The 26,422-nt window shown below is 39.9% G+C and overlaps 1 protein-coding gene across 11 annotated transcripts in view; it reads left to right on the forward strand.

Moving 5' to 3' along the window:
- The window catches only part of TNRC6C (trinucleotide repeat containing adaptor 6C), a 199,894-nt gene that overhangs the window by 143,486 nt on the left and 29,986 nt on the right, over positions 1-26,422 (forward strand). For 8 of the 11 annotated variants that reach the window (XM_062010507.1, XM_062010506.1, XM_062010504.1 and 5 more), the window contains exons 4-6: positions 5,695-6,021; positions 15,129-15,266; positions 20,363-22,954. In XM_062010507.1, coding sequence (XP_061866491.1) covers positions 5,695-6,021; positions 15,129-15,266; positions 20,363-22,954 — 3,057 coding nt within the window. The remainder of the gene's footprint in view (positions 1-5,694; positions 6,022-15,128; positions 15,267-20,362; positions 22,955-26,422) is intronic. The other 3 variants (XM_062010510.1, XM_062010514.1, XM_062010515.1) reach the window with 1 other exon arrangement.

Genomic DNA, 26,422 nt, shown 5'->3' on the forward strand with positions numbered 1-26,422 from the left:
GTCTGTAGAGACTGTTGGGAAAGACAGGTTCTGGTGAGAGGTTTGAGAAGTGAGATGTTGAGCAGCTAAGGAAGGAGACAGGAAACATTGCAAAAGCAAAGAGAGGGAAGTGGAGAGGAAACATCTGGGAGGGGGAAGCAGAAGATGCACTGTGGTCAGCTAGGAGGTCAAACAGAGAGGGAGAAATAAATTTAAACCAGGAAAATACTTATAAAGACACAAGGTTACCTGCTTCTGTATAGAAACATTAGGAAATAGGTTTTTATGCAATAGTTTACTGAAATACCTTTACTTTTGCCAGTAGATGTCACTGTGGATAAAAAATACCAGTGCTTAGTAGACAAAGGAGGTAATTTGCTAAATGAAAATTCATCCTTTGAAAGTAGATTGGGGGGGCAACATTTTTTTCTTAAAAAAAGACTTTTTTCAACATCTAAAAATGGATTTCTTAGTAATCAGGACATCTATTTTCGCCTACTACGACCCCATATTTTTTGGTTCTCTTTGCCTGACGTGGGTAAGTTCACGGCTTTCTGTCTGTCTTCACAGGGGTGTCTGCATGAGCGTGCTTCTGTTCAGCTTTATTTTGAAAGCATTTCATGTTTGGAGGTTGCTTTAATAAGCACCGGTTGTCACTACGGCGTGTGTGTGCAGGGAATTGGGCATGGAGGAAGTGGCTTCATTAAGGTTGATTTGGAGGGGGGAGCAAGATGTGGAAAAAAAAAATTGTCCATATGATTGGCTGGGAGAATAGCTCTGAATTATGGGATCCATCTGTTTCCTGTAATGAATTCATAAACCCATCAAACAATGACCTGAACGAATTGCTGAAGGAAAAAAAATAATACACTGGCATGATATGTTTAACGCAGTGAGGCATTGGCATTGTATAATCAAAAATTCTTCTCACATCCAGCACTTTGTAATGGAGCTGCTGTGTTTAATAGAAGCTGTAAATAAATCCTGTCACAGTAGCAGCCAAGAATGCATTTCTGGGTTTAACTGTTTCTCTTCTGGAATGTCTGGTTCTTGAAGGCTTTAGAAATGCAAGTTTTATAGAGCTGGAGTGGGGGATTCTGAAATATAGAGAAATGTTAATGAGGTGAATGAAAGGAAAAAGCTGCCATAAATCAGTATTATGTGGCTTAACCAGTTTCTTTCATTTATGCACATTCTTTCCTTATGTCATAGAAATGTACTTAAAAGCTATTGTTGTAATTGAAATCTGTTAGACTGATCCTATTCATTATATTAATAAAATCCACCTACAATTGCTTGTAACACTTTTTTATGCAGTTGGGATTCCCGAGATTGTAATCATCAAAAAGCATATGGAGTAATTATTGGATTTGTTTGGGTAAAATTGGATTAAGAAGTTTAGATACCATTAAGTACTGATAATTATTACAAGCAAGCTCATTGTTTCGTATATGTACAGCTCTCAGAATGTAGAATAAGCAGATACACATCACAAACATCTTAAGAGTAAGCAATCTCAAGGCATGTACTTTATGCCTTTAATTGCATTTTTGCAAGAGGCTTTCTACGTAAATGTTTTTGCTTTAGCTCTTTAATCATGTGGTAGCTATGAAAATCACTTTGTATTAAATCTTTTCCCCTATACATTTAAAATAATATTTTTATTTAGAAATTTACTTTATTCCAGCCAAAACCAGCACAGCATTAAAGCAAATTTCACTGTAAAGGCTACATTTTAATTCCTAGATTTCCAGCAGCTGCCCACATGCCATTAACCATGACAGTGTATTACTTTCAGGTGAAAGGGTAGACAGGCTGCTCCTTTGGGGACTGGCAAAGGCTCTCCATAGATTGGCAGGTTGGCCCTTGGGGCCGATTAAATGTATAGCACACAGAGCACCTGTGCTGTAGGCAGCCCCGGCTGACCACCGGCACTGCCATGCTCTGTACAGAACGTTGCTGTCTGGTTTGCTTTCTTAGCTTGCAGTTTGCTAAAATGAGATGTCTTTGCACATTGTGTGTTCTGCAAGGCGTAGTCATCACCTCCAAATACGGCTGTTGTCAGAAGGAGAATGTCTAAAGGGTTTGTAAAGATGCTCGTAGAGCAAATATCATATGACAATAATTAGGGAATCTAATGTAGACACTTTGAACAGTAGGTGTTTCTCACAGTGCACATCAAGTGAAAATTACTGCCTAAATGTTGCTGAGGATGACTTTAATTAAATAGGTGGTTGGTTGTTTTTTGAAGAATGCACTTACATTGTGTTAGTAACCTATTTTCCAAATATTATTGCTGTATTTGAAGGCTATATTTGAAGGCTAAATTCTAACCTTCTATGAAGTCCCATTGTGAATCAAGCCTGTTCCTTTATTTCCTATCAGTGATGCACTGGCACAGATTGCCCACGGAGGGTGTGGTGTGGAGGCTCCTTCTCGGGAGGTTTACAAACCCCCCTGGACATGTTCCTGTGCACCGTTCTCAAGGGGAACCTGCCTTAGCAGAGTCTTGGGCTGCGTGAGCTCTGCAAGGCCCTTCCAACCCCCACCGCTCTGGGATTCTGTAATTAAATGTTTATTTTCCAGCTACCATGACCTGTATACACAGTATTCTTGCAAGAGCTTCCATTTAACTAATCTTAAAAGAATTTCAGTGTGCAAAATAAACACTTTGCAGTGTCAGTTAGAGAATAAATAATATTAATATGCAGAAATATTCTTATTCTAAAATACAATGTTTGTATTTTGCTTTTCTTTGTTCTTTTAGGGAACCATTCTTTGTAACACTGAGATTTAGTTTCTCTGACCACATGTCTGTGATAAAACAGCTTTATTAATTTACATTAAAGCAAAAAGTGTTGTGTGTTGTATGACTTGCATTAGTGATTGTTTATTTATATGTATATACACACACCTATTTAGAAGTATTGGATGTGATACTGCGTGTTTAAAAGCAGCCTGCCTTCCTCTCTGAAGTATGTTTCCAATTAATATTCCTTAAGAAAGTCTCAGAGCCAGACAAGTATCGACTGCACTGGCATTGTGCCAGGTAGTGGTTTACATTCCCTTGTGCACTTTTTGAATTCCATGGAAAAAAGAATTTCTTAGCTTAAAAAAAAAAAAATCAGCAAATCAAAGGCAGCTGTAGTTTGTTCCTTTGCCATGCAGTTGGCCCTTCACACCTTTCTCCTCAGATGGTCAGGTACCTTAGTGTTTGATGGCCAGAGCTGAGGGGGCTTGGTGAGAGAGCTTGAGTGTCAGTGATAGGGAGCAGTCCTTATCCACACCCGCTGCCTCCTCACGTCCTGTCCCGTTTTGCTCCTCTTTGCTGGTATTCCCTCTGATGTGCTGGCACAAGGGTTCGTGTGGCCAAGTTGGAGAAACTCCTGGGCTGTTAAAACATGGTTTATTGGTTTTGGTTGACGAGACTATATCTGAAGTGCTCTTTCTGAATCTTGTGGCTGAGGGCAAATCACATGAGACCCTCTCCTATGAAGACAGGCTGAGAGAGTTGGGATTGTTCAGCCTGCAGAAGAGAAGGCATCAGAAAGAGCTGATAGCAGCCTTCCAGTGCCTAAAGGGACTGACAAGAAAGCTTGAGAGGAACTTTTTACAAGAGCATGTATTGATAGGACAAGGGGTACTGTTTGCAAACTGAAAGATGATATATTGGAAAGAAGTTCATCACTGTGCAGCTGGTGAGACTTTGAGCAACCTGATCTAGTTGAAAATATCCCTGCTCACTGCGGGGGGATGGTGGAGTAGATGACCTTTAAAGGTCCTTTCTAACCCAAACCATTCTATGATTCGTCCTTTGCAAAGGTACTGAGTACTTGTAAGCATTCACAAACATGGACATTCCCTCTTTGTAATAATAGCAGTAGTAGATAAATGCTTGTATCTTTGTAGTAATAGTAGCAATATTACTATACCAAGATCTTTAATTTTTCCATTTCTGTTCCGTCTCCCAAATGAAATGAAAGCATATGCCCTGCTCACAGGCATAAAAAGTAGTAGTACTTTAGTTATCCTTTCAGCAATTTTTCAAAGCCAGCAGAACTGAGCAGAACTTGGCTTTTAATACAATTTCAGGTTTGGCCAACAGACATTAAGAAGTGGAGTCTAGGGTGGAGCAGCCTTCCCGAGCCCAGGATGAGGGGTGTTGAGAGCCTGAGCCTGTGTTTTCTGTGCAGTGGGTTTGGTACCTGGTGGGCAGGAGGAGGTGGTGACCAACAGAAGCTGTGTGTGCTCTCCTGTGGCAGACTGTCCAGAGGTTGCTGGAGAGAGTAATCTCTTGAGGGCCTGCTCTTCAATGAGAAGATAGACTTAATTCATAGATTATACAAGAACTTTTTTAAAGGCCAGGTGGAATGATAAAATCAACAGGAATTAAAGATCCATTGAAATGAGGAAATAGTTTGTGTCACGTGGGTGACATTTATTTATATTGTGAAAAATAGTTTTCACATATGTGTTGAATATGCAAATTTGATATTTGAAATGAATTATTATACATTTCATGACATGTAGTTTCATCTACTTTTTAAATTGTCAGTTACAATCATAGAATGGTAGGAGTTGGAAGGGACCTTTAGAGATCATCTAGTCCAACCCCCCTGCAGAATAAACTGTTTATTTCCAAAGCTGGTAGTATATTTTGAAAAGGCAAAGGTTTTATTCTCTGCTCTTCAGATGTTACTGGTACTTTTTCTTTAATCCTTACAACTTTTCATTATCTAGTCATTTCCCCTCCCATTTAATATACACTTCTTTTCAATTGAACTCATTTTCTGGAATTCAGATTTCACAGCATGCCACTTTCTGTACCCTAATAACTCTTCAAGTTCAAAATAAAAAAGAAAGTTACTTCTTATTTACTAATTATTTTTTTCTGCGTATTTGAGCATAACATTTATTTCTTGCCATCCTTTTATTTACTGGGCTTTTATTTATTGTTTTAGGACAAGTGTTCTTAAGTTATCTTATTTTGGCAGCAATCCAAAATGTCTTAAAAATGCTGGAAGCGAAAACATCAAAGAAGTTTTTTCACTTGCTCAGCTGTGGAGTTGATAGGGAATCAGTGTTTTTCTTCTGAAGTGGTGTATTTTCCTAAACCATATTTAGTATAAACACCCAGACACATACATAGACATGTTTCTGTATAGGGAAGCCATTTGATAACTGATATGAGATAGTTGTGAGGTTGATTGTGTGGACACTATTCAGTCAGTCTTCAGCTTATGTTCTCTCAGCTCTTCTCATACAGTAGGTATCAGCTATTTATGGTAACCAACTTCTCTGCTAGATGCTTTCTGATGTGGCCAGGGGAGCGGGAGGTGGATGTGATAAGGGCACAGGGGCTGTACAGGTAAAAACATACATGTAGGCTCTCACATAATTGGGTGTCAAACCTTTATCAGCTATATTCTGGTACATAAATTTTATTTCCATACAAGTTCATGTTATTTACATGTAGATTTTGAAGTTGTTATAGGAAGTGTTTGAGGAGGCTGCATATATAGTAAATTAACCCTGAGTTCTGGTTGTATCACATATTTAGAACCACACTTCATGTATTTTATAGTCCAGGCCTTGCCAACTGTTGTTTAAGTGACTGAAAAACATTATCCATTTGCTCAGCCACAGAAAAAAGCCCCTCCCCTAACTTTTATAATATTAAAGCAATTTTTGGTTTTGTTTATTTTTTTTATCTAGTGCCAGAACCTATTAAGACCAGTTTAAGCCAGCCCCAACCTGCCGGTACCGGTACCAGTACTTCCACCAGCACTATTACCAACAGCAGCAATGGCAAGCGTGCGTCTGCTAATGGGCAGCAGCCCGCTGCGTCCCGATACCTGCCTCGAGAGGTGCCTCCACGCTTCCGCCAGCAAGAACAGAAGCAGCTCCTAAAGCGGGGTCAGCCACTGCCTACGGGGACTCTGACCAGCACCAGCCCAGCACAAGGGTCTGGGCAAGCAGGGGCCAGTCCTCCTCCGCAGCAGGGAGCGGGTGGACAGCATCATCCCAGTAAGACCCAAACAGGTAAGAAGAGAAACCCAGTGGGATATCAACTCGTTTTGGTAGTTATGCCCTCCACTGCTAGCATGAGTGTTACAAAAACTGAGGGAATGTTCTGAATTGCCTTAGAGTAATAGGATTTAAAGCAAAGTACATATGCTGTTGATCTTTTTCTTTCAGAATATATGATGTCATTTCTAGGATCAAGTTCTGAAAGGTTTTCTTACTTATTTAGATGCTCAGGACTGTGAGGTCTTTTTCCATTCTTTTTCCCCCTTATTCCTTCCATAGTTGTGATGGATATGATCTTCAGGAAATGTAAATATTCCTTCAGTGATTGTTCTTACAGAAGCATTGTGAATTTGGGCGTTTTCAAGCTTTTTACTATCATTTTGGCATTTTTAATGTTCTTTAAAGAAAGTTTTGCATATGATTATATCTAAATTAAAGATGAGAACTTTGCTTGTGACACTTTTAAGCTTTTACTTGCTTATACTCTAAAATGTGATACTCAACATTAGGAATATAATGATTTGAGAAGAATAGCTGAATATCTTAGGCCTTTCTACAACTTAATTCCATCCTTTGCACATAGACACACTAACCTTCCCTTGGCTACTGGAAGTAGCACTTTGTGGAGTAAGTCTCTTGGCTTCCCTTTTTCCCCTGCAGGTGCTTATGAGGTTTGAGACTTTTTTCCCTCATTCATACTTTAACTTGCTGATAAAGTAAGCGGTTGTTTCGTAGTTTGTCAGCCTGGCACCTATCAGCAGATGTTTTACACTGCTGAATTAGTTTACCTTTTTATTCTTTTAACACTTTTACTGTTGGAAAAAAATCAGAACTCAATACAAGCTAGTAGAAATAAGAGGAGGAGGATGCAGCTTCATACTGAATTCCAATGTTGCATAAAAGAAGTGAACCCATAGCAAACTCTTAGCAAAAGTATTGCTTGAAAGTAATTAGTGCAGTCAAAGATGCCAGGTTGATGTAAAGTCAAACCAAAAGCTTTCAAATGCACCAGAAAACCTGTGCACAGTTCTTGGAGTGGGGAAGAGAATCTAAAGACAAGCAAAATCCTTGACTGCTTTTTTGTCTCTTGACAGCAAGGGGTTGTGTCTTGAGACATAAATGGTTGCATCTTCCTCACAGAAAGCACTTGCTGAATGCTGTTCATTTGGTTCTCCTTCCAGCAGGTGGAGCATCAGTTCATTTACTAAATACAGTTACAGGAGAAAAACCATAAACCTGTCTAGCTCTGTTTATAAGGATGACAGCTGTATGCTGGGCTTCTTTGTGAGGCTGAGAGGTGTAGACTGTGCCTCACTGCTGAGACACCTTTGTAGCCATGAAGGGTTTATATTGACAGTCTATAGTCAGTCTCTCATGCTGGCTTTGTCGTCACCTTGACAAGCATAAAGACCCAAGGGTCCAGGGAAAGCCAAAACCTTTGCTTTGTACCTGTTAGAATTAGAGGAACTGTTAGCTTGAGGGGGGGACATGGGGGGAAGGAAGTGATTCTACATCCCGAAAACCTCCAGCACTTAAGAATTTTGCATGAGATTTCATTCAAAATGGGTCACATTTATGTGACTATTAAAACAAAGAATGGAAACTCTGACTGAGACATCCATTGTCCCAGTGGGAACTGTATTATTTTAAATATCAATCTCTGGTTCCCTGGGTATTTAATTCATTTACTAAAGAGTCTTGTCATGTAAAAGTTCTCTTGAGAAGTGAAGGAAAGGAACAAAATAATCAGAGTTGCCCAGAAAAAAAAATCAGTGTAGGTACCTGATCCACAGATAAACCAGGGTTTGATCTGTCTGAACAGCACCTGCATTGTAGAAGAGTGATCACTTTATGAGCATTGTTAGACATCTTTAAAGCATAGAGACAATAATAACAGTGCTTCTTAGAGCTTTCTAATTGCCTAACAAGGGCTTGTTTGACCTGTACTGGGTTCTGCCAAAGCAAGTCTCCATATTTGGTTTCTTTATACTTAAAACAAACAACAGTAACATTATTTTGATGATAACCTGGTACTAATCAAGGAGCCAGGACTGTCATAAACTAGCATCTTGTAGCTAGATGCTTAATGTAAACTCATGTCTGTAGCTTTTCTATTTATAGGGTCATATTCCTTCAAATTAACTTGAAATTACACAACCACCTTTCTTCCAAGCCCTATTAAAACTACTTGGACACCAGGAAGGCTGTTAAGAGAGGCATTGCCAGCTTCTTCTGAAAATCACACTGTTTTATCTCTTTATCTTCTTATCAGCAGTCCCTGTTATCTACTGCCTTGGCCTATCCAAAACACACACCAGAACTCTAACCCCAAAGTCATGAATTAAAAAGGATGTTCTGCCAATGTGAGGCAAGTGGGAATTAATGACCACTAATGTATTCTTTGTCATGTTTATCATCTGGAAGTATCAGTGAAGTGAATGAGAGCAGTGATTTTTTTTTGTTGGTGGTGTTTTTTTTAAGGTAACCTCTAAAACATCAACTTTACAAAGTGTTAAGGGAAGAAATGTAAATATTTTAAATTACATAGAATATGTTAGAAATCTTACCCCTTGGAAACAGTCTTTTATTCATTGTTAACTGCTATGGAACTATTTTATGTAGTACTTCAGAGCATTTTCTGTAGAACAGTTATTTATCTGGAGTTGTTATCTTGAGCTACAAAAACTTCTTGACATGCTCCCTTGAATCCTTTCCAGGATTATGCTGACCAAAAGCTGTATCTGTGATTCATGAGCAGCATTCCAACATCTAGTCTAGTTTATCTCTTCCCTCTCCAGTCAACTAACTCCTGTAAATTTGATGAATAGTCAGTTTTGCTCATTAAAGTGTGAAGCATTAATGGAATGGTCCTTTAGCCATATGAGCTAAAAGAATTCAGGTAATTTCTGGAAGCTACCATGGGAGATTAAAAATAACGATTAATATATCCTTTATTGTTTCTTTACAAATTACAAAGTTTGATTAGGAGTCTCCAGGCAACAACTTTGTGTTTGATGATTATAAAAACAAAGATCAAAAGATGTAATCATTTTTTTAAGATACCTTGTACTTTTCTGCAATTCAGCAATGTAAAACCAACATTCATCAACCCAGAAGAAATGTACCATGTCCTGCAGGAGTCATCATGAAACTTCTGCACTTCTCTTGTATTGGGAAGTATTTTGGGGAATGAATGCATAACATACATTTCTCAAGTCTGAAAAGAGTTGAAAGCAGGCAATTTGTGTAGAAAAAAGGAAACATGCAAGCATTGTGGAAACTGAAGAGTTAACCTTTTAATTTCTTCTCTCTGTTGTTTACTGGGAAGGGAGAGTTTGACAGCAGAGATTTATTTCCTATTGTGGGCTGATGCCAGAGTCTTTGCTGAACTTTCTTCTTCTTTTCTATGAAACCAGAAGTTTTATTTCATGTTTTGAGATTTCTTTAGCTGCAGTTTGCATATTCATACCTGTGGTGTGTTGAAGTGTTGTGGACTGTTGGAAGTTGTGGAGTGCAGTTGTATGGCAGGTTAACGCTCTTTTATAAACCTACTTCTGGTAACTTTAGTTTTGATAAATTTAGGGTTTTTTTAGGAAGCAGGATTAAAAAAACCCTCCTTATTGTTAAAGTCACATCTGAAAATACTTGTTTCAAACATCTTTTAACATAGGGTGTTTAAAGTTCCTTCCAATAGGGCAATTTTATGTGGTTTTAATGTCAGATTTGGAGAAAAATTTTAGTGAGAGATAACATCTCTTCTAAAGCCAGTCAATATAGTTGGAAAACAGACAAGTTTTATCGTACAGTTGTTTCATCAAATCTAACAAAGTAGTAGTGACCTTCATGCTAAACACGTGAGAACAATTGCTCACTTCATCTTACTGCACTTTATGCTGACTGTAGGTAAGACACAGATATGCAAAAGCAGTTCTGAAGGATATAAATGAAGTCTTATTTCTAAAGTTTGAAACAAAATTTAGCTTGATTTCCTGGGGATGTGGCAAACAGGCTGATTTTTTAACAAGTAAAGCATGTGTGAAAACTGCTTTTGTGGAAGTGATTTGCCAAACTTTTATTTCTTTGGGCCCACAGATCTGTAATTCCATTAGCAAAATATCTTTGCTGGCAAAGATTTTGCTTTTAGTTGGAAAGTTCCAGAATTAAACCCATAAACTTTAGAAATGGATTTATTCTATAAGCAGTGTACATTAAATGCTGTAAAGTAGAAATCGGAGATTAGATAGTGTATGTATCAATCTTGTTTGCACACTTTCTATGTATGTTATTTCACACTTCATATTGCAAATATACTTTTAAGAGTACTACATAATACCTGGAAGGTGGGCTTTGTTATGTCATGCCTGTTGATATTGAATGAACTAACATGGCATTGTTCCATTGTAAACAGAAGAATTGGCAATTCATATTTCTTCTGTGGAAGGTAGCTGTATATAGCAAACACATGATGCTTGTCTGCAGTAAAACTCCTAACAGGTTTCAGTTTGTACATCACTTGACTAGGTGTTGACCATAATTTGCAGAGTAGTTCACTGTGCAGCTCATCAACACAATGTTTCTGCAGTGAGGCTATTTCAGACTTCTACTAGTGGGAACAAATTTGATGTTATGCTATTTGTTTAAAAAATATGGAAATTATCAGAACTTGTTTTGATGCCATCTTATGCCAGTAATCTTGTTTTAGCATTTTAAATGGATGTTGAGGTACCACCAGACATTGTATGAGCGGTGATTTTGTTTCTTGTTTTGTTCCTCGGAACTTTGTTCAGCATTTGGGAGTGCTTGTTGTCTGGTACTTGCCCCTGAAATAGGGTAGTGTTACCAAAGGTCACAAGTGACAAGTATATGTTTAGACAAAATGAGGTTAAAAAAACATGGTAGAAAGACAAAAATGTAGCATATAACATGGAGATGGGATGTAGCCAGTAGATAACTGGCTGGTTGTACTCTGGAGTGATGAGCATTTTCTGAAATGAAGAAATGGGAAAGTGTGTGAAGGTGAGTTTCAGCCAGGAAAGGGGTTTGTCTCCTAGGTACATTTTCAAAAATTCCATATCTGCTTTGAATATAGATGGAAAAGTAGAAAGCTCTGTGCAGCACAAATATGGGCATTATGAATGAAAAAGGATAGTAAAAACTCATCAGTAAACTAATCTTTGAAATGAATTTTTCTGTACTATGTATGTTATCTGACATCAGGCAGCAGAGTGTGAAAAATAAATCTGCTGCTTCGAATCTATCTGACAGTGATTAGAGTTTTTCAGCTGCAGAGGGAAAAATAGAAATCTGTAAAAGGATAACTAACTGAGATGCCTTTATAGTTTTGTTGTCCTCTCTTTCAAAGAATGGGGCTGTGCAAAATCATGATGACTCAAAAGTCTCTGTAGTAGAATCAATAGAACTGCTTCCTATCTTCAGCTTCACTATAGACAGACATGCTTGAGTAATAGCCAGGTGCTTGAACTGCCCAGGTGTCTGTGGGGAAAAAAAGGTCAGAAAATAAGAGTCTGGCAAGTTGTAAAAATGTCCAGTTGTCAATTTTCTTACAAAGAATGTGAAGAGACCACATAGCAGGACCCATCTCTGATGGTGGAGAGTAAAAGGTAGAAAGCAACTCAGGTCAAATTGTCCAGGAAATAAGAGTTTGGTCCTTGGGAAAAGCAGAATGGGAGTAACTTCTTGTGGAAATTACTGGAAAGCTGAATTTGTAAGGCTTAGGAAAACAGGAATGATAGTACAAGAAACAAAAACCAAATGAGTTTGTAGCTGCTGGGGGAAAACCCAAAGAACTGAGAGATTAATGCTTTCAAAAGTCTGAGTAGTAAAAGGAAGGCCAGTGGAACTGGTCTGATGTTCAACAGGGAGAACCAGTAATAGATGGCATCAGGAGTACTTGAAATGCCTTTTCCCTTCATCTGTAAACAAATGATTGAGTTAGAACTAAAGCTACAGTGAGCTTGAGTACTCAAGGAAATAAAATATTTAAAATTGTCCAGAAGTGATGAAATTCATAGCAGACTGCATTGAGAAGTTGAAGCAATCTGGCCTGCTGGCACTCTGTCAGTGTGAGACCTAGAAAACAGAGAAAAAAACCCAATTATAAAAGGTGAGAAAGGAGAAACTGAGGAATTGCAGATCAGAGTGGTTTCCTAGGATCATACTAGAAAAATTAACCAAAGGAGCTGTTTCTGTGCATTTAGAACTTTGCAAGAGAGAAGTACAGAGCCAACATGGGTTTATGGAGAGCAAGTTATCTGCCAAAGGAGAGTAGTTCCCTGTCAGCAGTGTGGCAGGCACTGTAAACTGGGAGGGAAAATCATATCCTGGAAGTCAACTTTATACAGCCCTTGACAGTACCTTAGAAGAATTTCTTGTGATGGATGTGTGATGGGGTAAATAAGGGGGAAGTATAAGATGAAACTATTGTAAGAAGTGTCATGACTGCTCAGGAAGATGTAGGCAGAGAGTAGCTGTCAGCCCTTACTGGTAGAATTAGAGTGTCTCAAGTGAGAGTGCAAATTTGTGCTTGTTGATATTTGAGTCCCTCTTTCAGCTATAAACAACAACCCTCATTAAATTCTTGAGTGATACCAACTGGAGAAGAGTGCAGGCAACTGGAAAACAGAATTACAGTGTAGAATAATGGTGATAAAACTGTGTAATTGAGTAAGAAATAAAGGGAACAGTTCTTCATTTTAGCTATAACATGTACACTAATGTGGTTTTGTGAGTATCATGCTGCAAAATGGATCTGGAGTTGGTCACAGAGTAAATCAGATTAATGGTGTCACCCTTTTGAAAAGAAGATGGACATCCTGAAGGATATAAACAGTACTGCGTTCCTTGAGGCATTTCTAATAAGGCTTCTTGAGTATCAAGTATGGTTTGGGGTACTTTGTCTTTAGAAGGAGGCGACGCACCTGAAGGAAGAGCAGAGGAATGCAGCAGGAATGAGATCTTAAAAACAAGCCTTGCAAGGAGTGAAGGAATTGGGGCTCCTAAGTCAAAGGAGGACTGGAATTACAAATGCAGGAATATCTAAATGACTGCTGCAGGGAAGGAAATGATGTGTTCTGTATGCCTGTGGTGGATCAGATAAGAAATAATGGGCTTACATTTCAGCAAGGAAGATTAAGGTTAGACATTAGGAAAAACGTAACAGTATGAAAGCTATTTTAAAAAGGGAGATGGAGCACTTGGGAACAAACAGTCGCTATTGCTGGAGGGTTTCCTTGGTGGGCTGGGCAAATGTCACCTCATGTATATCAGCAATAGTTGCTTAGGTCAGGTGAATGGTTTACATGACCTCCCAGAACACCCTTTTTAGTCTTCAGGTATCTATAAAAATTTAAAATTTCTCAGACACGTGTTCTGTGAATCTTGCTACAAGACCAGGCACGTGGAAGAGAGACTCTTCTGCTAGCACAGGCTGGAGTGGAAGCTGTGCTTTATTTTGCCCCCAGACTTTGGTGTGGGTTCTTTCTTGGCATTCTGCATTGCCTTCCTATGCACTCCTGTAAATATAACCTCCTTAAATAGGTGCTGTTTGTAAGTACCTGCCTCTGGAAATTAAAGTTGATTACAAGAAATTTGTTATTAATAAGGAAAATACAAGGACCACGGGAATGTATCATATATTCTCTTCCAGTTCTGACATATTTTAACTAATGGAACTTTTAATCTTGTATAGCTGGTATTCAAGGAATGTAATACAATTATTTTCACTTAGAAGTTATTGCTAAATTTATCTTTCAAAACCTAGTTTCTGGTTGCATTTGAAATAGTTTTCTGAATGGAAAGAAAACCAAGCAGATTTGATTTTCATTCCTCTATTGTTTCTAAGATGAGGTTGAATCCGACTAGTATTTAGAAACTATTGCAAAGAAACAGTGAATAAATGTTTTCAGAAGGAAACCAACTATTTTCAGGAGTACTTCAGTGGAACAGTTCTTGAGCCAAGAATAGCAGCAGCGATTGTGCTTTGGTAGTGAAGTGGCAGCAATTCTGAGAAGGCAGCCAAACCTTTAAAGAGCCCTCAGTTGTGTGTGATCCATTGCAGAAGGGTGAAACTGCTCAAACGAACACCTGACAAGAATTGAAACAGCAAATTTAAAACGTGCTCCGTTTACTGAGTGATTAATATGTATTTGGGGCAGATAGGGGGAGGAGGAAGAGCAAGAAAGTGAAAAGGAGATAATAATTGTAAAGGAGTGTATTAGACATGCTGGAAGTTTGTGTGTAAATTATACTTTGAGGCTTGTATATATGCATAGATACGAGTTCTCTACACGTGTTGTCAGAATTGTGGTGATATTTAGGTCTTGAAAATGCCAAGCAGCTTCTGTCTACACTTTTGTGTGTTCATATGCCCTTAAAGAGATCCAGTGTTTTCCAGTCTGCAGCAGTTCAAAGATGGTCGGTTGTTCCCTGTGTTTATGAAGAGCAGTGCCTGTGATTAATACGCTCTCCTATTTGCCACTTAGATCTCTTCTAGATAGAGGCAGGGAAGTGATTAAGGGCTTGGCAACACGCCAATATACATCTGGGACTTGGTCTGGCTCAGCCCTGCCAAGCGGTGGGAGCTGCTGCTGGGGCAGGGGGGGAGAACGCTGAGCAGGAGCAGGAACTGTGCCAGGGCTGGGGGGGAAGAAACCGGGCAGGAGCTGGAGCTGGGTAGGAGCAGGGGCTGTGCCAGGGCCAGCGGGAGGACGCTGGGTAGGAGCAGGAGCTGTGCTGGGGCAGGAGCTGCCGCCCGTGCAGGCGGTCAGCAGCGCCCGCGTCTTCTCTTGGCTGACTTTCAAAAGCAGGAGAAAAGCAGCTAGGGTGCTAATTGTAGCTGGGTCCTGAAGTGAAAATGTTTTGTGACAGTTGAAAGAATTTAAAGAGGAAGGAAGATCGGTTTAGTGTCAGCTGCAATTAGATAATCAAAGCTTAAAAATCCTACTCTGTTGATACCTTTGCCTAGAGTTAAGGAGCGGAGTGAGGGGAAGGGGGAGGAGGGCTGTGCGTGGAGAGGGCATTTCCACAGCCAGTGCAACCGAGGCCCCGACCGAGCTTGCAGGTTGTCTGGGCGCACGCTTGCACAGAGATTTTCTTGGCAGCTCTGCAGGATGAGGCTCACACTGTACACAGCCGACATATTGAAGCCGAGAGCCCTGGAGAACGTAGATGCAGGAGTAGAAACAGCTCTGCACACAATGTAGCGTCTCCTAGGATGGTTGGGCGGCTCCTTTCTTCAGGTATTTTATTACCCATCAGCCCTTTTTAGAGCCAAAAAAAGGGAGAAAGTAACCCTAACCCTGAGAAAATAGCATCTGCTTCTGTTAAATCAATTTATTACATAACATTTCAGAGCGAGAGCAGCAGCACAGCGTCCTAAGCTTTTGGCTGCATTTCAGGTTTGATAAAATGGCGTCTTCGCAGTGAGCTGCTTGCTAAAGATATGTTGCACTGAGCAGAAAAATGCAATTATTTGGTGTTTTCTACTGCTGCTTTTGTTAAGGAGAGGTAGCATTTACTGGAATCTCTACTAATAATGAAAAATGTTGCTTATTTTGCCTGTTTTCTTAATGTGTTTGAAAGCTTTCAGCATCAGAGGAAGGGAACTACATTTTAATGTCGTAGTGCAGAAAATTAAAATGGGATAACAGGCTTTCCCGCTTGTGTACTTAACTGTGGTTAGGCTTGAAAATAAAGCTGCTTTATTGAATGCTTCCACCTCTTCTCTGTCTTTTCACATTATGCACGTTATTCCAGATTTCGGCTTCCTCACATCTATGAGACTTGTTGTGAGTTAGCTTTTTAAGTGGCTTCAAATAGATACCAGTTTTCAAATCTGTCCCCTGTCACAGCATATGCATAGAGCTAGATATAGCAGCCAACCTGAATATTAGCACTACAGTTCCCAGATCTTCTACTTTATTATATTTAGTTCTTCAGAATAGATGCTTGAGCCATCTTTTCTTTTGGTTTTACGAAATTAGACCACCTCTGATCTAGCACTTTAAATGTTTCTGGTAATTCCTCTTTAATTTACAGTTGGAAATAAAAATCATGTATAGTCTTTTAAAGATCTGCTGGTGTTGAATTGAAAACTATTGCTTTGGTAGGAGAAAGTAATGTGCCCTTTTTATCAACTTCCTGCTCAGAACCACTAACCTTTGTGTGACAAGTGAAATCCCCAGTAGGACTGTCACTGGCCTTTGGGATTTTTTTTTTTCTCTGTTCTGCATGTCAAAGCAAAGAGCAACATCATCTGTAATCTGTCCTTTCAGCAGCACAGGACGAGCCAATGAATCTGCTTGTTGTTAGACTGACTAACATGAATTGAAAAATTCAACTAGTAATATGAGAGGGAGTCGCTATTAGATCTGATTTAAAATTGAAAGAGCAAAACTTACTAACAATGTGGTTCTCATTAAAAGTTCATCCCAGGCTTTGCCATTTTGTACCCTCTCTGTACAGCTGTTCTGAAATCAGCTGACTGTTAGATTATGGCTGAGGATGCATAATGTTACTGCGCAGCATTTGAACTAATTACTGTAATGGAAGTTACAAAGATACAGTTACTTTTAACTCAGGTTAATAAAAATGAAGAGAAATATTATTGTAAATGACATTCAGAGAAGAGTCAAAGTTTCGGTAAAATTGCATATGCAGGCAAAGTAATTTGTTTTTCTAAGCAATGGTTGTAAACACCCAAATGATTTTATGACTAATTACTCATATTCATTATCAAGCACAGACAATTTTTTAATTTAAGAAATACTAAATTGAAGCTGGTAAAGTATGTTGGCTACAGTATGTAATAACACCAGCAATCTCCTCCTACATCATTCAGTATATTACTTTAAAACAACCCTCTCATGCTTATTGGTAATACTGATCCGAGCTGTTTATTTTTCAGGTAGCGTGTGTGATTGCAGTTTGACAGAAGTTGAATGCTTGTTCAAAACAAATTTGAGCTGTTATCTTCAGATTAATTTTCTCTTCCTGATTGCTAAACGAATGTTGTTAATCAAGGGAACCATATTTTTAGAAAAGATACATAATTAACATTTTCAAACACAAAGTATTCATTTAAAAATCAAATTTCACTTTGAATGTACAAGCACTGTAGGATTTGCTAACACAAAATTCCTGCAATTCCCGTTCCTCTTGTTTCGTTTGAAATCTTTGCCTAGTTCCCAGAGAAAGGATAGAAGTGCTTCTGGTGGACTGCAGTGCTTTTATTTCTGATGTTTGCATAAATTAAGAGGAACTGATTCTTTAGATATTTGATTTTGGTGGGTCTCCCATTTCAGTCTTAATAACACTGAAAATAAATTAAGAGGAAATGTATGTTGAAGACAGGGGAAAAAAACACAAACAAACAAATTCAGTAGATTTAATTCTGTAAAATATTTTTCTTGAATTTCCCAAATATTCAAAGGTCCTTATGGAGTAAGTCAGCATTTGGTACTAATTGTTTAGTTTGTAGGAATTAACTCCTTTTAGTCTGGAGAAAATGAGAGAATGTCTTGCTTATTTTATGGCACCTACACAGAATTATTGTAATCCCTGTCAAAGTAAACACCTTCAGATTAGTCAGTGGTTATTTCTGAGGGCATCTGAACCTCACTAAAGGAACTGTGCTGATGTTACATGAAAGGGAATAACTGTGGAGTTTCAGTCCTTTGAAAGGCAAAAGGAGTTGGGCCATGTGAGTCGTGCTTCCAAGCCAAACGTAACTCTGTAGTACTGCCTGGGTTGGATATGCTTATCCGGGCTGAGGCACTTGACTGTTTTCTGCTTTTAATAAGGATGCAGCTTGATCTTTATCCTCATTTTTTTTTTCACTTGTTTCTCTGACTGCTTTTCAAAATCTTGGTGTTGCATTTAATGAACCATTTTGTTCCCTACTCTCAGAAATCTTTCTGTTTTGTCATCATCATCTTCCATTCCCACCCCTTCCCTTTACTTTCTGTCTCTTCAGTGCTCTTAAGCTTGCGTATCCCTTTAACCACTGTCTTCCAAGGGAGAGGAGAAAGGAAAGAAAATGATTAAACAAGCAGCTTTTTTTCCATCTCATCTTATTGGTCTTGGTACCATCTTTGTGAGTATTGAGCCGTCTTGCACTGTGCTCTTGATCCTCCTTCACAAACCTGCCCTGCACAGATGCTCTCACTTGCCTTGGGCAGTGCCATCATTCTCCCAGGCATTTGCACATGTAGCTTAGGTTTCGACTTTGACAAGTTTTGTTGGAACAACGTATTTCAAGTCACTTTTAAATCTTTCTGTCATGTCTAAAATGCAGTGCCAAATCTCACCACCCACAGTGTTGAAAAAACCTTCACATAACTCCTCTTATCTGATTCCTTGGTTGCCTCAGCTTCTTATCTTCTGGCCTGGACTGCCACTGCTTGCTTTCTTTGTTCGTTCTTGCTCTGCTAAGAGCACTGCTTGGCTCATTTTTCTGACCCTGTCGACCCTTTTAAAGTCACTTCACAATCTTCCTTTCCCTTCCATGCTTTATCTGGGATTCTAGTCTCTATTTAAATAGAGACCTGTGTAGCAAATCTAGATTATTCGGGTAAATTTTCAGCCTCCTTCCTTAGCTCTGTAATGTAACCAATGGGCTTTATCCAGAAATAGCATGATGCTTTCTCCTTTCTACTCATTGCATGTAGGGGACAGGATCCAGGTAAATCCAAGTGGCTCTTTCCGTGTTCTGTTTTGGATTTGTCATACACATCACAGTTCTGTAGCTCTTTCTATGAAATGCTAGGCTTTTCCTGGCACCATGAGAAGACGGGTGATTAGCTAAGACTGTTTTCCTTTCCTTTCTCTAGCATTCCTACTTCTGCTTATATTGATTTAATTTTTTTTAAAAGCATCAATGTGTTCTTGTGTAGTGTGTTCTTCATCTTGATAAATCTCCTCGAGGCAACCAAGTAACCACCCCTCTTTCTTTAAAAGCTACCAGCAAAATGTGTAAGTAAGAAGACTTTGTCATAGAAGGAGAGCTTCTTTTATTCTTGGAACTTTTTTTTTTTGCAGTATTAGAACACCTGTAAGCAGTTAGAGGAGCTAATCACACCAAAATATTTGTGCTTTAAATGAATGTGTAGTAGTCATCCATTGTTAACAGCTTATTTGGGAGATTTATTGCATCTGTCTTCCCCACAAAATATTATTCTTAATCAAGTCATAAGAAATGAAAGTCATGTTTTTGCAGATTTACAGCAAGTAAAAATAATTTACATCCAAAATTTACAAGTTGGGTATATGCATTGTTCCCCCTCAGACAACCAGTGAAGAGGAACTGTTCTGCAGATTGTTCTAGTACTCTATCCTTGGAATCAGACTGAATTACTTGCTATAAAATTCCCTTCAAATGAAATGAAAAGGGATAACCTGTAGTAGAAATCTTAGAGAGCAATTCAGATGGAAGATAAATGCAAAAACTTTAAGTAAGCTTGAATTCTTAGCATTAAGGAATGTTGTGTCTTTCAGTTGGACTTCGTACTCTAGGAAGCAATTAGATGCTCAAGAGCTTTTGTTTGATTTTTTTTTTTTGGCTTAGCATCTATTTTGAGGATGATGCTCTGAAAAAAACTTTCTTCTGAGTATCTTTACAACATAGCATTGGGTTTTGTTGGTGGAGGGGGAAGTTGGTCTATATGTGCCAGTGCAAAAGAGTGTACATCCTTGAAAACTGTTTCTTGACAAATCTCTCTGTTATTTACAACTGCTCAAAGTTCTCTGCTAAAATGTGAGTGACAGTAATGGTGTTTGAATGTATAATTGACACTGAATGGCAAAGGTGCCTGTCTATATTTGTTCCTTTTTTTACAGGAAGGGTTGAAAACCTAAATGCACCGTGACTTTAGTTTGCTGAGTGTGATGTGGGTGTGTATGTGATATCTAGTGGCAGGCAGACATTGTTATTTTTATTGGATGCTCACTCTTTTGTGTTACTCTGAAGAATAGGAATTGAGTCCAAGCAGATGGTAAGAGTGTGCAACTCTTCTGCATTTTTTCACATAGTGTATCTGCTATCCTTATTGTGTAGTTTTCCTGTCCTTATTATTTTTATTGCTTGTGTTGTTCTGTTCTAAAACTGAATTGTTATTATTTTAACTGAGAGTTTTGCCAGATTAAAAAATACAACACCTTACATACGGGCACTATGCTTTATCGAAGGGATGAAAGTTGTTGTGTTATGTTAGAGAATATACTCTAAGTTTTAGCAGAATGCAGTGTTGTAACTAGCAATGTAAAAGAGTATTTAATAGACAGCTTTTGCAGTGTTTGAACCATGCATTCATTTTTAACTTTGTTTGGATCCTTTCAGATCTCAGCCACAGTGGATTGGGAGACCATTATGAGAATACCCACTGGGGACAGCAGCCCACTTTCAGGAGTGAAGGCAACTGCAGCTGGGATAAAGTGATAATAGACAGGACTGACAAGGAAGCGTGGCCTTCCATTACTGGAGCTGAGACTGAGTCTGCCTCAGAATGTACTACAGACACTGACTCTGCCTCCAACTGTGGCTCAGAGAACAGTAGCATGGCTACAGGGAGTGCCCAAGGCAACTTCACTGGACATACAAAGAAAACTAATGGCAATAATGGCGCCAACGGAGCACTCGTCCAAAGCACTTCTAACCAGAGTGCCCTTGGAGCTGGTGGAGCAAACGGTAACGGCAACTCGGCCAGAGTGTGGGGGGTGGCTACAGGCTCCAGCTCTGGCCTAGCTCACTGCTCTGCCAGTGGTGGGGATGGAAAGATGGACAACATGATGGGAGACGGTAGAAGTCAGAACTGCTGGGGTGCTTCCAACTCGAATGCTGGCATTAATCTTAACCTTAACCCTAATGCCAATCCAGCTGCCTGGCCTGTACTTGGACATGAAGGAACTGTGGGAGCAGGCAACCCTTCCAGTATTTGCAGTCCAGTCAGTGCCATAGGTCAGAACATGGGCAACCAGAACGGGAACCCAACAGGCACCTTAGGTGCCTGGGGAAACTTGCTGCCGCAAGAGAGCACAGAACCACAAACGTCCACTTCTCAGAATGTGTCTTTCAGCGTACAACCTCAGAACCTTAACACTGATGGACCAAATAACACTAACCCCATGAACTCTTCACCAAACCCTATCAATGCAATGCAGACAAATGGACTGCCGAACTGGGGGATGGCTGTTGGTATGGGGGCCATCATCCCGCCCCACCTGCAAGGCCTTCCTGGTGCTAATGGAACATCAGTTTCTCAAGTCAGTGGGGGCAGTGGTGAAGGAATGGGCAGTTCAGTGTGGGGGATGTCCCCAGGTAATCCTGCCACAGGAAACAGCAATTCTGGGTTCAGTCAGGGGAATGGAGACACTGTGAACTCAGCATTAAGTGCTAAACAAAATGGATCCAGCAGTGCTGCGCAAAAGGAAGGAAACGGAGCGAGCGCATGGGATTCGGGGCCCCCTTCTGGTCCTGGGGTACTGGCGTGGGGCAGGGGCGGTGGCAACAGCGGCGTTGGCAGTATGCATTCTGGAGCTTGGGGCCACCCAAACCGTAACACCAGCAACGGTGTGAACGGGGAGTGGGGCAAGCCCCCAAACCAGCATTCCAATAGCGACATCAATGGGAAAGGATCAACAGGGTGGGATAGCTCTAGTGTTACCAGTCCGAATCCTGCCATGCAGCAGGGCAATGAACAAATAAACTCTTGGGCCAAAGCTGCAGCATCTGGCACCACAGCTAGTGAAGGAAGTAACGACAGCGGTGGGAGTCAAAATGAAGGCAGTACTGGGAGGGAGGGGGCTGGAGAGGGCAGGAGGAGAGACAAAGGGATGATAGACCAAGGGCAAGTTCAGTTGCCAAGAAATGACCTTGACCCCAGGGTCCTGTCCAATACGGGGTGGGGACAGACCCCTGTAAAGCAAAACACTGCCTGGGAATTTGAAGAGTCCCCAAGGTCCGAACGAAAGAATGACAATGGAACGGAGGCCTGGGGTTGTGCAGCTACTCAATCTTCAAACTCAGGGGGGAAAAACGATGGGTCCATCATGAACAGTACAAATACCTCTTCAGTATCTGGGTGGGTCAACTCTCCCTCGGCAGCTGTTCCAACAAATACAGGTTGGGGAGACAATAACAACAAAGCACCAAATGGCCCAGGGGGGTGGGGAGAGTCAGCAAGCTCTACTACTGTTAATAATGCTGCTGCTGCCAAAAGCGGCCACGCTTGGAGTGGGACCGCGAATCAGGAGGACAAATCACCTACCTGGGGTGAACCTCAGAAACCCAAATCTCAAAACTGGGGAGACGGACAGAAATCAAATCCAAGCTGGACTTCAGGAGGTGGAGATTGGACAGATTCATCATCTGTTCCCGGACACTTGGGTGATGGGAAGAAGAATGGATCTGGATGGGATTCTGACAATAGATCAGGGTCTGGTTGGAATGATTCCACAAGGTCTGGGACCAGCGGGTGGGGGAATGGCACAAACAGCAAGGCTAATACAGGTACAAGTTGGGGGGAATCTTTAAAGCCAGGCCCCCAACAAAATTGGGCTAATAAACCCCAGGACAACAATGTGAGTAACTGGGGAGGAGCTGCTTCTGTAAAACAGACGGGGTCAGGGTGGGTTGGGGGGCCAGTGCCAGCCAAACAAAAAGAGAACTGTGAGGCAACTGGCTGGGAAGAGCCATCTCCACCGTCCATTCGCCGCAAGATGGAAATCGATGATGGTACCTCAGCTTGGGGCGACCCAAATTACAACAACAACAAGACTGTAAACATGTGGGATAGAAATAATCCTATAATTCAGAGCAGTACCACAACCAATACCACCACCACTAGCACCATTATCAACACAAATATGGTTGAACCTCAGCCATCACACCAGTCAAGTGCCCAGCCGAACCGGTCCCCGCTGCTTGGTCCAGGTATGACAATAGTTTTATAAGATATTTTATACTGAATGCTGTCAATGTGTTGTTGCACATGAGAGATGGAAATCCTGTCTTTATGTCATAGGATAAATCTACTTGTGTACTCTGAAGCAGGGTTAATGTCCTGTCTTGGGGACAGACCCATGGAACCTGACTCACAAGCTGCAGTCATCCTATTTTGAAAGGCTTGAAAGAATATCTGGTCAGCTCCTTCAATTGATAATACGTATTTATTTTGTCAGCTCTTCCACAATTACTTTAAACCTTCTTTTGATTCAACCACTTGAGAGACTGGGGTCTTTTTGCTAGCCTTTTTTCTCCTCTGTTACCATTTCTCAGTCTTTGTTCTGGTTTAGGCAGTATGTCTGTGTTTCTTTTCTGCAAACCAAATCTCAACACATGTTTTTTTACCAGTTGCAATGATCTAGGCTGTTGGTATTTCTCTTTGTCGTGTGTTTGTTGTCTCTTATAAAGAAATGCTTTTCATCAATACTTCAGGTTTCAATCATGAGTAGTGTCCTGGATTTTTCTCATAAAGCTGAATTGGTTAAAATGTTAATATCCAGGGTGGCTGGGAAGAGTTATTCTAACTTCAGCTCTGTTCCAAAGTTTTTAGGCATCTAAGACTTTTTTCTAATCAAAGAAAAGGTACTGTTGTAGACAAGCAGCAAGAAGTAAAAATGGGGGGGAAAATGAGATAAATGCTTAGAGAGAGGGTATTTAAATAAAAGTTACTAACAGCCCTGCTCTATATCTTGACCACAGACTTCCCAAAATAAATCTCATCTTGCAGTGCTCTTTGAAATTCTTTTGTTGCAAGTTTTTGTTTCGTCTCGGTCATGGCTAAATACTGGCTTTTTAACCATGTTTTTCTCCAAGTGTGATTAATTCCACTTCTCTTATTTCCATCATTTTTCTCTTTGATGTTTTGAAATAGTTCAGAGTTGCTGTAGTGTCTGTGTAAAAATAGTCTCATGTTCCTTCCTCTGGTCAAATATTTTAACAGTTGAGAGTATTTTAATAACATGTGCTCTAGAAAGGGAAAGCTTTAAATAAGTTTGTACTCGGTCAGTCCAGCGTTATGTGATCTGTAATTCATTTACCTTAAACTTGTTTCATCCATATTTAAAACTTTACCCATGAAACTGACAATTGAGATTTCTTGAGTAGCAGTGGAGTTATTAGGAAAATGGGCTTTTGGGGAATTTTTTGGCCATGAAGCTGATTTTTGGATGATTACATCAGTGTTTGTAAAGCTGTTCAGATATCGCAATATATTGTTAATGTTATCCAAATAAGCTCACACCTTGCAGGGAAATGTTGCAGTTCTGAGTCCTCCTGATTTTGAAACTGGAATTTAAAACCAGGTGTTAACTCTTCAGAGTAGAGGGTAGCAAAGGAAGGGTTTCTTTGAAGTAGTATGTTTGTGCAATTAGAGAACTGCTTATTAATTTGTAACCATCCACTCAAACTACCACATTGCTAGGTTAAAATGTGAATCTTGCACAAATTTTTGATTTTTGGTTAGGAAGACTATAAGGTACTCAAGCAGAAGCAGCTCTCAGAATGTGGTAAAGACAGCATGTAAGGAAGAGGATAAATTTGAGTTATAGTGAAGATGGTTTTAAATACAATTCTGATGTTGAAATTCAGATCAAGTTATCAAGGGCATATGTTGGGCTTTTTGTTGTGTGTTTTGCTTACCTACACTTACAGTTGTAGACACAGATACAGCTATAAGGGCCATTCACAGAAATATTTTGAAGGATTGGTGTCTGATCTACAGATAGAAGCTAGGAGCAGTCCCCTGTGGCTTTGCATGCTGTACCCATCTTTACCTTTGACTCTGCCTAAGAGATGCTCTCTTGTGCTTATCTTACACAGTGCAAGCAGAAAATGTAACTGAAAATGACCCTATTAGGTTCCCCATTAAAAGTGCAGGAGGCCTATTTTTAACAGTGCATATAGCACAGAGCAGCTGCACAGCAATATCCTGTTGTCTTGGTGGAAATTTACACAGACTTGAAACCTTTAGAAATCGTATCCCAGCTGGGACAGCTAAAAGCTGAGAAGTAAGTAATGAGTGACTTTCGTCTTACAAAGACATTTGTTGTCATGCTGTTTAACCTTATTTTCTCCTGATCCAATTCTTGGACACATTGACTACACATTTCCAAGCTCTGCAGTAAGGGAGAATCCTTTAGCCCGGAGACTTCTGTAATCCAACAACAGTTCTTTTCCATGTACATTATTTCCCTGCAAAACACAATTGTGTTTTAAAGGCTGTTCCATAGGGTATTAAATGCTCATCTGAAATCTTAAAATGCTTGAACTAAGTAGTTACTAGTGACATTTTGTCTTCTGCATGGGTCGTGGCAGCTTTGCCAGTCATTTTTATGACTCGTCATTATTTAGGGAACATCACAAGTAAGGAATCATGGATTCTGTTCCTGTAGAGCAGGGAAGTACAGCATAGCTGTAAAATGGCAGTCACGCATCCTGAACTCAGAGAGTGCATTTTAGTTTTGCTATACAGCACTAGTTAGCTGTTCAAAAAAGAGCAGCAATCCCTTTTGGGATTCAGTTTATGCTGTATTAGTTTAGAAATGGAGGCCAAGTTACAGTCTTGTTATTCAAGTTGTCACCCATCCCCAGAAGTTCTCCAAATTCTTTGAACACAGAAAAGCTATTGATGGAAAGCAGATGTTGGTACACATGATGAAAATGCATAATGCTTTGAGCAGTTTCTTTTTCTTTTGAGAAGGGGAAAAAAAAAGGATAGATACTGTGATAAACATAGATCTTTCTGGTTACAGAAGCTTGCTCCCAAGTCACTGCTGAATGGCAGAAAGCTAACGGCTTTTGATTTACATTCAGTTTTTATCTAAATGCTTTGTGCGTAATTCTTACTTACACTTTTAACTCTTGCAGCTTTGATACAACAGGAATAGGAAGTGAGTAAAGATTTTGCAAACAGGGACAGAGATTTTTGGATCCCGCACAGCACCAGATCCTTCCTCCAAATACTGAGGAGGGGGCTCGATGCTTTCTGGTTCCCTTTGGGTAGACAGAGCCTGGCAAAGTTCCAACTGCCTGTCCTCCAGCTGAGAAAAGAAACAACAGAAAATAGCGTAGGCTTCCCTGTAGAGATTTTAGGTCAAAAATTAAGGTCTTAGTGGTTCTTAGAGAACAAGAAGCTTAAGTTTTACAAAAAAAAAGAACCAGGTCTAAATTCTGAAAGCTCTGAATATCTCTTTGTTCCTTTTATAATCCTGTGCTATTGTCTCAGTGGTGATATACGTGTCATTAACAGCATGAAACAGAGAGCACAAGTGATGCGTTTTCCTTACTTTGAACTTTCATCAGAATGGATTTGAAACCAGATCAACTTTGACCTCTTTTAGGATGCTCACGTAAAAACCTAGAATCCTGTTGTGGGTGCTCAGCCTTAACAGCCAAGTT

Source organism: Colius striatus, chromosome 18 (genome assembly GCF_028858725.1).
Source record: "Colius striatus isolate bColStr4 chromosome 18, bColStr4.1.hap1, whole genome shotgun sequence".
Classification (NCBI taxonomy): Eukaryota; Metazoa; Chordata; class Aves; order Coliiformes; family Coliidae; genus Colius; species Colius striatus.